Here is a 17,506-nt window from a genome sequence, read left to right as displayed (position 1 = left end):
GAAACCAAGGGCCGCCCCCATACCTTATTTTTTTAAAAGTTGACATATGGGGGGGAAGTGGGCTGTTGTGTTTTCCCTTGCCTAAACCTTGCGAGGACCTAAGACTACGGGGCCTTTAACTTCGGCGCTATAACGGGACTTCATCGGCAGGGGCGTCCAAGCTTTTTATTTTGGGGGGGGTAAAAATTTTTTAAGGGGGGGGTAATTTGGTTTTGGGGGGGGTAAAATGGCGCGCGAAGCGCGCCGCAAATTTTTTTTACCCCCCCCAAAATTTTTACCCCGGGGGTAAAATTTGCTTGGGGGGGGTAATTACCCCCCCTGAAATCTGTTGGCAGGGGTAAAATTTGTTTACCCCCCCCAAAATTTACCCCCGGGGTAAAATTTTTGGGGGGGGTAATTTAAATTTTATAAAAAATTTAGTATTAAAAATGCGCGCGAAGCGCGCAAAAATTTTTTTTGTTAGAGATTTTCTATTTTGGGGGGAGTATTTACCCCCCCAAAATGGTTTGGGGGGGGTAAATACCCCCCCCAAAATCGTTGGGGGTGCCTACGGCACCCCCAAGGTAGGGGTAATTTTTTTTTGGGGGGGGTATTGTTCACAAAATTTTGGGGGTGCCTACGGCACCCCCAAAATCGTTTGGGGGTGCCAAATGGCCCATTACCCCCCCCCTTGGACGCCTATGTTCATCGGTCCCCAACTTAACCTAGCCTGAACACAGTAAAAAAAACACGAAAAACTACCCCACCCCATTATCTTCACTTTAATAAAAAATCTTGGTTTTTACTTCCACAAAACCATTTAGGGAGTAAAATTAACTCCTATGTCAATTTTTACCTCCTAGGTAAAAATTTTCTTGAGAGGGAGATAGAAAAATTTCGCCGCTCTTCGCGCGCCATTTTACCTTCACTCCCAAGACTATAATTCATCCACCCCCCTTAGCCCATTAATGAGATTTTGTTATCAATAGAATAAAAAGCTTGTGAATTTTATTTTGCAATTTTGTAGTTGTGGTCAAAATTTGCGCGGCGGCTTTTTACAAGGAAATGCATCTCTTTCAACATAATGGATATAGAATATGTGGATATTGACACAGGGGAACTTGCAACTATGGACCTCAGATATTGGTCAATACTTTTCTTACTGGTCAGGGGAGGGTTGGGGCAAATTTATAAACGAGGGGGAAGAGGGTATCTTTATATTAGACAGATAGGAGAAACATTTCATCAGGGTATGCGAGAATATCTCACAATATCAAAGTATTCTACATCCATTCTTTCAAGATATTAGTGTCCCTTCAAAACAATTTAAAAGTATTACTAAAATGCGAAGCTTTTCTACAATTAAGGCCCGTCTGTCCGTACATCTCTGTTAGCTATGTTCGTTAATCTAGGGATGTTTAAATCATCCATTAAATTTCAAACTTCGCTTGTAGATTTTTGTAAAATTTAGGTACAATTTAGAAAGCGTAGCAACTAACAGAAAGAACTTTTGAAATAATTTTATTTAGCTATTTTGATATAAAATTCCTAAATTAGATGATATATCATACCATCTTAATGTTTTAATGATGAGTCCTGGTTAGATGAGGAAAAATATTATAAGTTTAACTTCTCTAAAATCAGGTGTTAAAATGTAATTATGGTGATTAATGATGGTTACAGGTGAAATTAAGAACAATGTTATAGGTTTAACTTCTCTAAAATCAAGTATTAAAATGTAAGTATGTTTTTATTGGGAGATAGATATAATACATCCTTTATTCAAGAAATTTTAAGATCTAATAAAGAATTTAAAATTAGCTAAGATTACTTTTATTTTATGTAATATAGTCGACATAGAAATTGTTTATTTTATAACAATTTTTTTTCCTTTTCGTATGCACTCCTTCTTTTTGATATTATACTCATTTATGTGTAAATTAGCTAAGTTTTAGGAATAGATAGATAGATGACAATTTTTACTTTTAAGATGTCTTCAAAGGATAGAACTTTGCTTCAATGTGTATTCTTTAAGATCTCTAAAACAAGCTTAGCTTATGTAATTGTTTTCTTTTATTCATATAGTTTAGGGATATATAGATAGATGACAATTTTTTCTTCAAGATATCTTCAACTAAGCCTAACATATATTATTTCATAAATTGAAATTTCTTGTTTTTTATAATGTCGGCAATTTTACAGAGTTTTGAATATTAATTAACCTTACCTAACATACTAGAAGATAAACTTTAGATTGAAAAGGGGGGGGGGGGATTGTAAACGATACCAAAAAATGCGTTAAGCTAAAAAGTTGCCAAATTAAGTGGTAGATATAACAAATTAACTTCTCAAAATGTTTTACAGTTTTTATCACCAATAGTGTTTCTTCAATTACGCTAATTGTATTTTGTTTTCTTTTAAGTTTTTATTTCAATTATTATTAATTGGCTTAATAATTTATTATTTTAGACTATTTTTCTGCCCTCCCTCCCATTATGACTAAGAGCCCCTAGATGCTAGGGACACATCCGCAACTATTTTATGATTTTCATGGAAACATATTATTTAGATTTTGTCAAAGAAGGGACAAAGAAATTGTATTTATTTATCTATCAAGATGTATTGTGTACCTATCTCTCTATAATACACCATTTTCCACGAATAATAAAATAAGATCCTAAATTAAATACCAGTTCTGATAGCCCGGACTTTGGCCAGTTGGGGCTTACAAAACTGGCATTAATCCTATAATTTTTCATTTTACTAACCGTGGAAAGTTGTCTATAATACAATGCGATAAATAACTATTATCTAACTATCCATTTATCTATAGATTCTCCTATCTATTTATCTATCTATCTATATCTTTGTATTTATATATAAATATATATATATTTATTTAAAACATTGACAAAAACATTGCTTTTTGTCTTCTTACACAATGTTAGTAGTTGTAACATTTCTACCAAAAATACGGATCATGATTTTGTTGAAATTTAAAAAAAATACCAGAAAAAAATTGAAGATTAGAGGTCGCTTAAACCATCACAGAGACGGCTAGAAAGAATTACATACAGACAGACAGACAGACAAATGAAACAACAAGGAAGATATCGGACTTTGATACCGAAAATTTCCATAGCTTAAAAACTTTGGGTACTCTTATTTAATCTTGATTAGTTGGTTCAAACTAGCTGTGTCTAAACTTATTAACTGATGATTCTAATCTAGAGACTGAGTAAATAAGATTGTCCTCAATTGGAATGTACATAATTTTATCATCCATTGTCTTCTCCCTAAAGATTCCGAGTAATCCAAACCTACCATTTTATTTATTGACAAAATGTTGGCTGTTTTAAATGCCCACCCTAAAACAATCTTACATACTGAATATTGTCAAACCTTTTTGCTAAAAGTTTTTAAAATAGCACTCTTAGAAAATGTTTTTTCTTTTAAAGAAAACTATTTACTTGACTTTAGGTTTGTTTTAAAAAATATATTAGGACGTCCAGGTTTTTTTTTCGGAAGAGGGTTTACCTAAATTGTTTTTTCAACTATGGAGGTAAAACTATGAGGTTGGAGGGGGAAAAGAGATGGTGGGTATTATTTTCCTTAATTTCTGAACGTCTTTATGTTTAGTTTACCTAATGGTGTTAGTGCATTATTGCTGCGCTGCTTATGACATTGATTATTCTGGTTTAATATTTTTTTTTACAGTGTGTTGTATAAGAAAGTGTAATGAAATGACTCTATCAGACACAAAATCTTAATGAAAATTGTCTTTATCAGCCTCAACTAATGAATCCTTTATCTATTTATCTATCCACAAATATCTAAATGCTATCTATTTACTAGTACGTATGCCCTCTAGAGGCCTCTATGGTCACTTTAAGGGGGGGGGGGTAATCAACTTTAAATTTTAGTTTTAAGAGAAGGCCGATAAACTTTTTTTCCAGGCTAGATTTTTCTTTAACCCTCCCTTAAAATAGTTGTGAACCCTATCACGACATATAACCAGCAAAGGAGAACCTTATCAGTCAAGCGGTAACCAAGATCTTAAGCTTCACAGAGACAAAAAGTTAGCCTGTTAGTTTTCTATTTGGACATATAAGCAAATAAATGATATATTGATACATATCTGTCGATTTAATTCATCTATTAATAGATCTATCTAATATCAGAAAATGAAAATCCATCTATCTATCTTTTTTTTCTATTCTTATCCATCTATCTATCTATAAGTCAATCTTGTACTTATTAAATTTATTTTTCATCTGAAACAAAAAGTAATGTTTTTGTGTGAATGTAAATGGCTGTTTCTAATTTACTTAATGAATCTTTCTTTTGGCCACTAATAAGTAATAACTATTTACATCGTAGATAGCTAATTTTATTCATGAGCATAGCTTATATAAAAATTGTTACAATACCCTGGTCAGTGGTCGTGTAATTGGTATTATATTTAGTACTAGCGACTACGGCCCTAGAGGCCTCTAGTGGCAATTATGATTGGATATTGGAGGAAAGGTTGACCCCCCCTGTCTCAACCATGACACTTTGGTTGAGCTTGGACTTCCGAATTAGCGGGAAGTTCACGAGATCAGTTGGCGAACATACAAAACCCCCAATACCAGGAACCATCAAGTTTCAACAGCAGGTTTGAATATAGATTTATTGATGAAATTATTTCAAAGACCTGAAGCTCTTATGGTTTCAAATCCCTGATATACTAGGGTCGTTCACACTCAATGAGACCAATGATAGGCCCAATTTTGTCCTCCGAAATCTTCACACTCTCATATCTCATTCAAAAGTGGAAAACGTGGGCGCATATAAACAATCCATGCTGCGTCACATTATGAAGGGAAAGCCAAAAAAGACGACATTTGCGCTTAGTTTTAGGATTACTGATAAGGAATTAATTTTGTACTTGATAAACACAAAGCTTCCTCGAAAAGAGGTTAAGACACACCCCCCGTTTGAAAGTCAAATTAACTTCCTTAACGAGATTCAAGGTTTTTTGCGCTGAGCACTAGCAACATTTCTCACTAAACTCAACTCACCATAATCACAAGAGAATGGCCACATCCCGAAAACGTGACAATTTTGCTCCTAACTAAATGAAACCCCGTGAATGCATACACAATATCATACTCCTCACTAGGACTCATAATACCTCACATTTTAGGATAGAAGGATGGGGATTGGTTTGTACCATATAATTCCATGCACATGACAATCACAAGATCACATACACAATCCTAAAATAGATAATCCTATTAATCATGATGTTGTAAATATAACAACTTATACTAAATAATAATCATTTCATAATCAATAGGTAATAAATCATTATTAATAAATCAATAAGTACCTACGAAATCAGGTCGAAATGTAAACAATAATGGTAAAATAAAACGAAATAAATCTTAGACAAGAAAATTAAGATTTATAGGTACTTAAAACTAAATTTGTTAAGCATCAAAAAGAGTAGTAAGAAAAAATTTTTCAAAATCCTTGGGCAGAAAGTTTTTCAAACCTAATGAATAAGAACTGTAATATCTTAATCAACAATAAAACTTTTTAATACTTAAAGAATAGCAAAATAATAATATCTTCGTTAGAATTTTCATCGGAATTATAAAAAAAACCAATTTTTCTTTGTAAAAAATATGAGACTTTAAATATGAATTTCAATCATTCCTTGATCTGAATAAAAATGTTTTACTTGATTGAAATTCATATATAATTTTTAAAAAATCTGCTAAAAAAATACTTGATTTTTTCTTAGAATAAATATCGAATCACGCAACCTCGACACATTTATTCCTTTTTGTCAAACTTTTCAGGTAAGTTTTAAAATGAATTGTACTTTTGAAAAGAATTTAAACTCAATAAAATTAAATTTGAGCATATGAAATAGAATAAAATTTTATCGCATTTCATTTGATTCTTATTTTAGGCATAAAAATAGGCATATGAAAATGTAGCTTTTTACTAAAAAAAAATGTTCTTAGTTTTCATAAAATAAGAATCAATTATTAATCATAATTTTTTTTTTTATAACCGCTTTTTTTAATATCTGCGATATTCATATAAATAATAATCAATATCTTAATAATATCATACATCGTGTTCATTATTATAAATGCTTATCTCATAGAAAATAGAGTTTACATTTTTAAACATGAACGAAAATATATGTACCTAGGAAATAATTGCTATAAAATACTTTCTCAAGGTTTAAAATTGTCCGAAGTCGCTAGGTACATATATTACTACGAATCTCTGCTCTCGGAATGAAGAAAAATCTTTACGCGTGGATTATTTGGAATCCTTGCCTCCGGAGTGAAAGAAAAAACTTTATTTGCTTACAAATTAAAACAAATATCTTGATTTTTTGCGATAATCTTTTTAAAATAATAATAAGAAATATTTTAAACATTATCATAATAATTTTACATGTTGTGTTCTTTACTTTAATGCATTATCTCATACGAGAATCTGAGAAATAACATTTTTTTAAGCAAACGTGAACCATGAAAAAAAATACCTCGAAAAATACTTATAAAAAATCTATTTTTCTCAATCTAAAAAAAATCTGCAAAAATCACTTTGTACTTAATACACACAGACTTTTGCTTTTCAAAATCATACTTAAAGAAACAAAATCTTTTAAAATCTGCTTTAAAAGTCTAAACAATTTTGTAGAATTTTTGTGCTTAAATATGAACAATAAAATTAGTTGAATAATGAATACTTATTCTTTGCAGAACCTTTTTAGGTTCCCTTCACAAGCTTAATATATAACTTGTAATATTTTTTCTTTAAAGATCATTTTCACATAAATAGTTTATGTTGTAAATTAGATATGTGTGGTTTGAAATTTTTCAATGACTTTCTGGCGGCAACACCCGCCATATTTCCACCCGCCATTTGCAGGCCTCTTACCCTGTGTCGGGCTGCAAGGTTGGCAGCAGCCAAGTCGATTCTTGACTCATGACAGCACCAGGGCAAGCAATAAAAGTGTGACTGTCATAAAACTTAGAATCATCTACCGGCTTTTGTCCGACCGGAACCGAAACTCCCGTCGGCTCTTGTCCGGCCAGAACCGAATTTCTTATTGGCTCTTGCCCAGCTGGAACCGAAACTCCCGTCGGCTCTTGTCCAGCTGGAACCAAAACTCTGATCGGCTCTTGTCCAGCCGGAACCGAAACTCCCGTCGGCTCTTGTCCGGCTGGAACCGAATCATTCAGCGGCTCAATACCCGCCGTAACAATATTCTCAACGGCTACAGTATCGTTACCAATATCATCAGGAATAACTGCAGCACAACTAACATCATTATCAACAGCTACGGCAGTACCAACCGGTTCATTATCAACAGCTACGGCAGTACCAACCGGCTCATTATCAACAGCTACGGCAGTACCAACCGGTTCATTATCAACAGCTACGGCAGTACCAATCGGCTCATTATCAACAGCTACGGTAGTACCAACCGGTTCATTATCAACAGCTACGGCAGCTTTAAACGCAGATTTCTGCTGACCAGCTCCATAGTCAGCACTTGTACAGATAAAACCACTACCAAAAATGGTTCGCCACAACATAGACTGGCCCACTTTCTGGTAGGTTGATGGAAACACGTCAGGATGTGTATTTCCAATGATGATATCTAAGCCTCCACTGATATATGTAAATCTTTCTGGCGGCATCTTAAATATTTTAGCGGCGGTTTCCGGATGGACCGAGCGCATCTCGTTGCCACCTCCGAGGTTAGGCATAACAGCTGCCTCAAATTCTCTCAAGTTACCATCCCTGTCCTTCAGATAGAACACCACATTGCGGCAGGATGATTCACTACCGTCAGCAACAGAAATGTTTGTATATCTGCCGGTAGATTTCAGCTTCAACTTGTGGGACATCTTCTCAGATATAAGTGGTAGACTCGCACCAGTATCAAACATGACGGCGGCATGGCAGGCGCCGCCGCCAGGTGCTACAACTGGAACTATTTGCAGCAGGAAGGTACAGGTGCTAGGCGCAGAACTTGATTTGTAGACTGTATTCACACTAGCACTAGCCTCATGCAACATACGACTATGATAACCGTCGCAATTATTGGTGCCACAGACACCAAGCTTATCCGATTTATTACAATTGTCAGCAGCATGACCATCACACAAGCAGAGTTCACACAACTTATTCTGCTGGACAACTTTTTTTCGGTCAACAACATCCATCTTCTTAAATGTGGGACAACGGAAAATAGGATGTTTATCCTCGCAATTTTCAACAGGACATGCACTGTTCCACTTGGAAGCCTTGTCCTTTCCAGCCTTTCCATTCTCATTGTCACTGCGGCCAGACACTTGCGCGGCGGCAGCTCTATCACGATTTCTCTTGCCGGCGCCATTGTCATAGGACATATCACCGGCCAACATGGCACCCCTGGTCCTCTCCAGCAGTTCTACAATCTTCTGGATGTTTGGTTGGTTCATGCTACCTAGCTCCATCATAATTTTGTCTCTCAAATTTTCAGGGCACTTGTCTTTAAAAATATGAATAAGAGTTAGGTGATTGTAATCCTTAGCTGCAGAACCAACGATGGCTTCTACCTCCTGCATCATGCTCTTGAAGGTAGCAATTGCGCTAACCACGTCCACAGGTTTATCCACAGGTTTCATCTTGTTCAACTTAGTTAAAATCCTCATGAACCGGCGAGTGTTTGATAAAAACATCTGATCAAGAAACGCCCATTGTTCATTATGATCTCTAATCGCTGACACTTGCTTGCGTAGTTCCGGGTTGGTTATCACCTTCTCCATACACAACATCAGACTTAACCTCTGGTCAGCAAATCCATAACCAGAACATAGATCTTTAAAGACCTGTTTAAAGTTTGGGTAATCCGTGTCAGTACCGTCGAACGACGGCAACAAACTGTTGTCCCAGCGCCCATACTGCGGGTTGGAACTCCGAATGTCCACGGCAGACATACTTCTGGAGAGAATGGCAGGTGTCCCACTCTCATCCAAGTTAGATGAACGACGTTCCATCTCTCTAAGCCTTCGGTACATATCACGTACTTCTTGGCGCAACTCCATGGAAATTTTAAGCACTCCCATGTCCATCTTCACCTTCTCAATGACGTCGAGGTTCCTGGCGACAGTGCTTGACCTCGCGTCGTCTGAATCATTGTCAAGCCAGTACAGAATTTTTGTACACTGCTCCAACGACGCATAAACTTTATCTGCAACAGTTTTCTGCTCACTAGCTTCATCCAAATCACGCTTGAACTCGCGCAGCTCACTAGTATCCACGGCAGGTTTTAGACTTTTTATTAGGTCAGATTGGTCCTTGACCTCACTAAAAATGTCACGAATTGATTTTAAATTCACATTTTCACATGAACTAAAACTTTGGCAGGCTTTTAGATTTTCATAAAACACTTTTATCTGTTCGTCAAACACCTCTAGCCTTTCATTGCCAATAGCGATAGCTCGCTCAATTTTCTGCTTTTTAGTGAGCACCATATTGATTCACTAGGTAATTATTTCACAGAAAAATTGTCAATGTTTTTTTTCACCATTTGAAATTCGCTTGTGCAGCTCCTTCAAACTCCAATCATTTGAAATTGCTTGTGCAGCTCCTCCAAACTTCAACACTTTGAAATTGCTTGTGCAGCTCTTTCTTTTTTGCATCAATAATCTAGATGCTATTGATCTCTTGATGAATGCTAACGCCTATTCATCAGATACTTTGAAATTGTCTCAACCATGACACTTTGGTTGAGCTTGGACTTCCGAATTAGCGGGAAGTTCACGAGATCAGTTGGCGAACATACAAAACCCCCAATACCAGGAACCATCAAGTTTCAACAGCAGGTTTGAATATAGATTTATTGATGAAATTATTTCAAAGACCTGAAGCTCTTATGGTTTCAAATCCCTGATATACTAGGGTCGTTCACACTCAATGAGACCAATGATAGGCCCAATTTTGTCCTCCGAAATCTTCACACTCTCATATCTCATTCAAAAGTGGAAAACGTGGGCGCATATAAACAATCCATGCTGCGTCACATTATGAAGGGAAAGCCAAAAAAGACGACATTTGCGCTTAGTTTTAGGATTACTGATAAGGAATTAATTTTGTACTTGATAAACACAAAGCTTCCTCGAAAAGAGGTTAAGACACCCCCCCCACAACAACTTCCAGTTTTATTTTCATCCAGGGGCGGTTTATCTTTGGAGGGAGGTTGTACCCTCCCTTAAAATAGCTATAAACCTTCTACGGACCTGAAATGGAGAAAGATACATGATAAACGGTTAGCAAGATCCTTCAGTACATACACAGAGATAGACATAGATCCTGTTAAAATTTACATAATGATTGAAAGTCTATTGTTTAATAGATAACCAACCCCTTGCCTAGCCTATTGTTTTGTAGATAGCCTCTCCTTGACAGTGTGTATTCATTTCCGCACATTCATCAAACCATTAAAGCATATGCTGGTCCAAATTAGCTGTAGCCAACAAGCGAAATAAATCTAAAATAATACTTGATGGACAGATAAAATGTCATTTTCACTATGATATGTTTATAATCTCAAAACTTTTCAACCAATAATTTTAAAATTTGGGGTAATTTTGTTTTTTTATTATAATTGGGGTTGTACATCAATTTTTTTGGACTGGACCTTTCATTTCTTTTACTAATTTGCCATTTTGTGAAATTTGCACCACCATGTTGAAGTCAATGCATACCCTGCTTGACAGGAGTGAATGTTTTGTTAATGATTTTGTAAATTTAAACAACACAGATTTATGTAAATTAAACTTCACACTCCACAGTTTTTCTACGGATAGCTCCACAAACGGATTGCTGTATCAATGGGTTATTTTTTCACTAGCTCCTCTGGACTCCCCTTCCTCCCTGCATGACAAATAGCTTCAAGATTTCCTGAACCAATGAAAAACTTCCTTGATAATTGTGAAAAGTTTGGTCCAGCTATTTATGAGTGAACAAAAATACATATGGACAGACATCCTGTTACTTCAGTATACATAAGTTTTATACAAGATATTTTTTATTATTATTTTTAAGTAAAAAAAGGATGGTTCAGGATAGCCTTATAGGCTGAAAATTTCATTTTTTTGATTTATAAAACTCTCATGGTCTATAAAAGAGAAATTGGCGCAGAGTCTTACTAAAAACAGTAATGTTTATTTGGACCTAACTGTTGTTCAACTATCTTTATACATCTTTATATATATTTCAGGAATAAAGGAACTTTTCATTAAAATAACATATAACATTTTTGAATAAGTTTTTAAGTGTTTTTAACTATCCTTCTATCAACCATTTTTATTCTATATATTAGGAATATTAGGGACATTAACGTATAGTTTATGCCATAGATTTAAAAACAAAACACCTAATAGTTGTTAAATCTATTAATTATCTGTCCCTTAATCCCTGATATCAATTGCAGTGTAGTTATAAGCCGAATAAATTGAAAGAATGCATAACCGGTGACTCTGAAACCCCTAATTACCCCCCCCCCCTCAAAGTAAAGAGCTTGGGCGTCTTTGTGTTCACATTAGTTTACAATTTGCTTAATGTTCTTTTGCCGGCATCCGGCTGTATTTACATTTTTGAAAGATTCAGCTGATATCAAAGACCCAAACCAAAAATGGTACAAGGTCTTTGAAAAGGGAAGATGGATTCATAGCTATTTATCACTCTATATTTATTACCTTAATCTCTCGACTAGGCAATTTAAGTTTCTATGCAGCTTCGCCATCTTTAGTTTCTTTTTGTAGCTACAAAACCAAATTGTAGCAAAGTAAATGTTAATATTATTACATGGTATCCCTGTCTCCCTGATATTTATGTAAATTAAACTTCACACTTTGTGTCAACTATCTGGCGTTAACAACAGACAGGGTGGCCAACTTACTTTTTAAAAACTACTAAAATTTTTTTTTTATTTGTAGCAGAGCATCTCTATAACTAGATTATATTTGTCTAGACGCATATTTTTTACAAGAATTGAAGAAGTTTTAAAACATCTTCCTAAAAAGGTTTAATCTAGATTGCTGAATCCTTTAAAAGTTAATTTCCTTCAAAGTACTATTAGCCCATTACTGCTTCACTACATATGTACATAATTGCCCTTGTTAGGAAAATCTATGTATACTATAGAAGAGGTTTTCTTTCAGTTAATTAGAATTATCATGGAAACAAAATTATAAAATCAACTAGAAAATTACACTAGAAAAAAAGGTTTTATGCAGAATCACATTTATTGAAAGCCATCAGATCACTGTTTAAGAAATCCACTTGGCAACCCTAGGGGTGTAGAAACGCGCAATGCCGTGCTGTCATACAAACAGAATTCAATGAATTTTAAGTTGCAAAAAGCTCCTGGTTTAATCTTCTATCTCTCCAGAGAGAACAAACGAATAATCCTAAGATTGACTAAGTTTGCCATGCCCTAAGTAGGACTTTGGAAAATTGACAGTGTAGTCTTTTAATTGAAAACAACAAAATTTAGTAAATACTGCTGATATGACAGGTAGGGGCTAATTCAGGATAATTATTTGTCACAGTTAATATAGTTTAAAAATATTCTAAAACAAATTGTTTTGAAAATTCTTTGGATTGACTGTGCTAACTTAGTCTGATTCTGCTAACTATTCTTTTACTTTTAAATTAAACAAGGAAAAAATCTGAATTAATTAACTTTTTAAGTTTGTTAAATAGTAATAGATAATTAGGATCTACTGCAGTTCACGGTAAAATATTGTTGGTAATGAATATTGCTAAAAATCTATGAATTTTAAAGGCTGCTAGCTGCCAAATGGCTAAACGTACAGATCATACACGCACACCATTTTAAGTGGTATAAGAATGCCTACAAATAATCTGGAGTAGCCAAGATCCAATGATGCACAGGGAAAGCTTCACTGAAGAAAAAACGCGTAAAATAGGCCTTTTTCGCACATTTCTCTGCACTGTGAGATAATTATGCATTATTGATTTATGTCTATTCCAGATTATTTGTAGGCCTTTTTATGACTCTTAAAACAGTGTTCGGGCATGATCTGTATGTTCAGCCGTTTGGCAGCTAACAGCCTTTTAAATTCATAAATTTTTAGCAATATTCGTTACCAGCAATATTTTACCGTGAACTGCAGTAGATCCGATAATTTTATAGAACTGTATATTTTTGTACTTTCCCTCAAAGTGCCTAGCGTGCACAATCGCCTCTTTGTTTAGAGAAATCAAAAATTTGGGAAGTTGGATGATAAATTTTTCCCCCTTATGCCCAAACCCTGCAGGGTAGCTTTTACAATTAGCTATTAAATTCTAACTTAATAAATGTGGTCTGCATGCATATTTTTGAAAAATGAAGGATAACTAAAGTCAGTGAAACCATTTAAAATTGAATAGTTTCTAGAGATGTTTCTTTGTATAGAATTGAATAGAAATAATAAAAGTTTAGCACAAAATATAGGTTTGGCTACTTTTTCTAGCAATAATTTAAACTTCTAAATGCAAAGTTTCATTCATTTGGACAGTTACATCCCTTTTTTAAACAATCAAATATTGTTTTCCTTTAAATACACTTTTTTGGAAATTTTTTTTTGTAATGTGTTTCTTTAGTCATTTCTGTTGGTTAGTCTGTATTTCAATCTATAAAGCATTTTTTACTTCTCTTTTCCAATTAGATTTCAACTGGATTAATTTTAAATTATGTCCCAAATATACATGTTTTTGTGTTTTATTTATGAATTCAATGTCTTTGATATAATTGTCCCTTACATACCTCTTTTTGTTTTAATTTAGAGACATTAAAAGATTTAGAATTAATATAAATTAAAAGAATATTCAGATAAAGAAATGAAAAATGACCACCAAATCTTATTTTTTTTATTATACTAGGAATAAGCTTCTAAAATTGTCAAAATATGCAACTTTTTATTTTCTAATAAAAAGAGACATAAATTTATCTATCTACCATTTCTAAATCCTCTGTTAAACCTGAAGTATACTTCAAGTTATAATGAAAAAATTACCTCATAACATCATATTTTACTTACATCAACATTAAGTCTAACTTTAAACATTTGTATTTTGTGCACTTGTGTTTAGAGGTGATTTAGGATTTTAGAGCGATATCTTCAATTAATTGATATATAACAGCTTAGATTTTAGACCAGATTTTATGAACTCTAATAAAGTTTTATTCTCAGCTGGCAAAAATAATTGTACTTCAAAGTACCCAATTAACCCATACCCTCCCCTCTATAAATTTTAAAACCTAATTTTCGTCCTTTTTTTTGAGAAAACTGGTTTAAATCTTAAATTTTCATATTAATGTTCGTGGAAAATAGTCTGAATACAATATTATACATGATTTTTAGGTTTGGCTGAGAACCGGTTCTAATCCAGCAGAAATTAATCAGCTAAAAATTACATTATCTCTATAGTTAAGTTATGATACCTTTTCCTAAGTTAGCTTAAATATGTATACTTTGCTAATCTTATGTTGATAAAACAACAGCACTTAATTTTAACATGGTCTGTCTATCAGCCTATTGAATTACACCAAAAAAAATGCAACCTTTTACAACTTAATAAAACAGGATGTATGAATTAGGGACATTCAGAATAATGTGCAGATATTCTTTCACTAACTTAGTAACCATATAAAGGTACTAAGAAAGAGAGGGAATGTCTGATTGAGCCAATAGGAGAATCGCATCGGAATTTACATTGGATCTCATTGGTTGAAATTATGTACACATTTTCCTACGAAGGCATGTTTTTTTTCATTTCATACATACATAAAAGTCAGCTGTTAACAGTATATTTTCTTAGTAGAAAGCTTTGCGGAATCAGAATTAATTGCCCAAAAATTTCGTTTACAATTTGAAAGCTTGAAACAAAGTTGGATTCTTAAAAAAAAAGTTAGGCTGGCAACTCGCTCGTGAGGCAAAATTATTTTTGTGAAAAATCCTCCAAAATCGAATAAAAAAATTTACAAAAATGAAATAAAATCTTAAGAGGGTTATTAACATATGATTTTGTTTAATTTTTGTAGATTTTTAATGTGCTTTTGGATGATTTTTCACAAAAATAATTTTGCCACACTATCGAATAGCGAGTCTATCATTTTTTAAGAATCCACATCAGCTTGAGTCGAAAGTAAACAATACTTTTGTCTGCTAGGAATGTTCTCTCTTAGATTTGATGAAAAAAGGGTTCAGAATATTCTTCTACTCTTCTATTTCTATTGTAACCATGTACATCGTCCTACTGCAAAATAAATAATAGCTTTTTTATAGCATTGTCTTATAGACAGCTTTCTGCGGATATTGAAATTGAAAATTATAAGATTAAAATCTGTTTTGCTATCCCTGATGCCAGAAGGTAACTAACTAAACGAGTATTAATTTTATTTTATTTTTCGTGGAAAATTGTCTGTAATGCCATGCTCTACATGATTTTTCAGTATGGCTGAGAACTGGTCCTAATCCGCCGGATATTAATTAGTTACGAAACCATTCTGGAAAATCATTTCCATTGGAAACACAACAAAAGCTCAGCGATGTTCTCAATCAAATCAAATAACATTAATCTTGATTTTCTAGAAATATTTTCGCAAATTTTAGTATAGACTTTAATTGGGTTAATTCTTATTAATCTATAAAACGTTGAATAAAAGAAAATCATTTTAAGAAGAAATGGCAGGAATAATTAGGACCATAAAATAATAGTAACAAACAGTACATATTTTGTATTGGAGAATGATAGTTTGTACAAACAAATCAAGACTTATTAAAAGTACCCAAATTTACCAATATAATTTAAATCACAATGCCTCACTCCCTTATCTTTAACATGTTAGATAGATTAATTTAATCGCAATCGGTAGAAAAGTTATTAAATATAAAATATTTGAATTGATAATCAGGAAAGCGACGGAGAAGCAATTATAGCAATGCTACGCAGAGCAAGTTTAGGTAAGAGTTTATTTTATTTAGAGCCCCGTAGGGCTAGGTTTTCAATCTTTAATAAATATCTTTATCTGGATTTTAAATGTAAAGAAGTCTATAAATTTATGGAAGTAATTTTATTTTTTAATAGCAACAATACTCTATGATTCAATAATTCGTCCGACTGTCCGTCAGAAACAGTTTGATTTTCTTAGCTGATTTTCAAGATGAATGTCCTAGTTTAGTGGTTGATCTCTTTTGTATTCAGCTATTTTTAATAGATGGAAGGTTGCGTGATTGTTAAAAATAATATAATATAAAAATTAATTTAGATATTGATATAAACCGAATTAACATGGCTGGTATGACAGCGTTACATCAGGTAAAATATTTTTTTTTACATTTTAAGAAATACAAATTTTGGTTTTGTTAGGTGTAAAGTATTGAAGAAGGGTTTTTAAAAATACAAAAATTCAACTTTTTTAGATATGAAATATCAGGGAGAAAATAACCACTAAAAATTAAAGACTTTCTTTTCGAAAACTTTTTCAAAATTATTGTTAAACGCAATAAAAACTCATATGCCCAAAATCTGTACTGTCCCTTTATTAGCCCCCTACCAAAAATGGCTTAGAAACTGATTAATATCCACTGGATTAGAACCGGTTCTCAGACTTACTTAAAAATCATGCTAGCATCGTAATACAGAAAATTTTCACGAATATTAAAATCATTTTTGTGAGTTCGGACCTTCGGCCCTCAGGGCAATAAAACTGGTTTTAATCTTTTTTTAATTATATCTGCAGAAAACTTATATCTATAAAATGATGCGATAAATAATTATTCTTTCTTTTTAGGCTGTTTTGGACGAGAACATTGTTGTCATAAGGAACAAAAACTCTTAGAATTTATGAAAACAAGAAAAATTTAGTTTATAATTGCAATAATTGATTGAACGATTGAATTTTCGAAAAATGAATTATTAAAAAAGATTTTACAAACTAAGGTATATCTATCTATAATATGTAAAGTTGGGTTTTTTGATTGGCGAAGATTCTCATTAGTACTCAATCCTTAAGTCAGTAACGCAATTGGAAACTGTATATTTCTCGGTTGCTATTTAAGATAGACTGCTGTTTTTTTTTGTGAAGATATCTCTTAACAAAATACATCTTCATACAATTTACTTGTTCCGTAAGTCTGACAGTCATTGATAAGGATTTCATCTATCTATCTCTTATCTATCTTTACCATCTATTTTTTCTTTCCCTTTCCACTGAATATCTTCTCTATAACTCACTTTGTCAATCCTTGATTTTTATGTGTTTCGCTACTTACAGAGGTTATCATCCTTGTTAGGTTTATAGTGTTACGAATACGATGTCTACTTGTTCTTCGTTAAAGTTACCAAAATCCAAGCCTATAACCTTACGCATCTTAAATGATAAGACAATAGACGATAAATTGATATACATCCCTATTCACCTATTATGTCGATTAAAATTATGGTTTTA

At 33.3% G+C, this 17,506-nt stretch overlaps 1 protein-coding gene across 1 annotated transcript in view; it reads left to right on the top strand.

Annotated features, from left to right (window-relative positions):
- Nucleotides 1-17,506, top strand: part of LOC145327619 (uncharacterized) — a 70,959-nt gene that overhangs the window by 26,710 nt on the left and 26,743 nt on the right. The window contains exons 5-7 of the mRNA XM_080171159.1: nucleotides 15,974-16,019; nucleotides 16,325-16,374; nucleotides 16,850-16,881. Coding sequence (XP_080027285.1) covers nucleotides 15,974-16,019; nucleotides 16,325-16,374; nucleotides 16,850-16,881 — 128 coding nt within the window. The remainder of the gene's footprint in view (nucleotides 1-15,973; nucleotides 16,020-16,324; nucleotides 16,375-16,849; nucleotides 16,882-17,506) is intronic.

The sequence above is a fragment of the Acartia tonsa genome, chromosome 9 (genome assembly GCF_053477335.1).
Source record: "Acartia tonsa isolate MP-2025a chromosome 9, ASM5347733v1, whole genome shotgun sequence".
Taxonomy (NCBI): Eukaryota; Metazoa; Arthropoda; class Copepoda; order Calanoida; family Acartiidae; genus Acartia; species Acartia tonsa.
The sequence above is the reverse complement of the archived record's forward strand: the minus strand, read 5'-3'. Positions and strand labels throughout refer to the sequence as shown.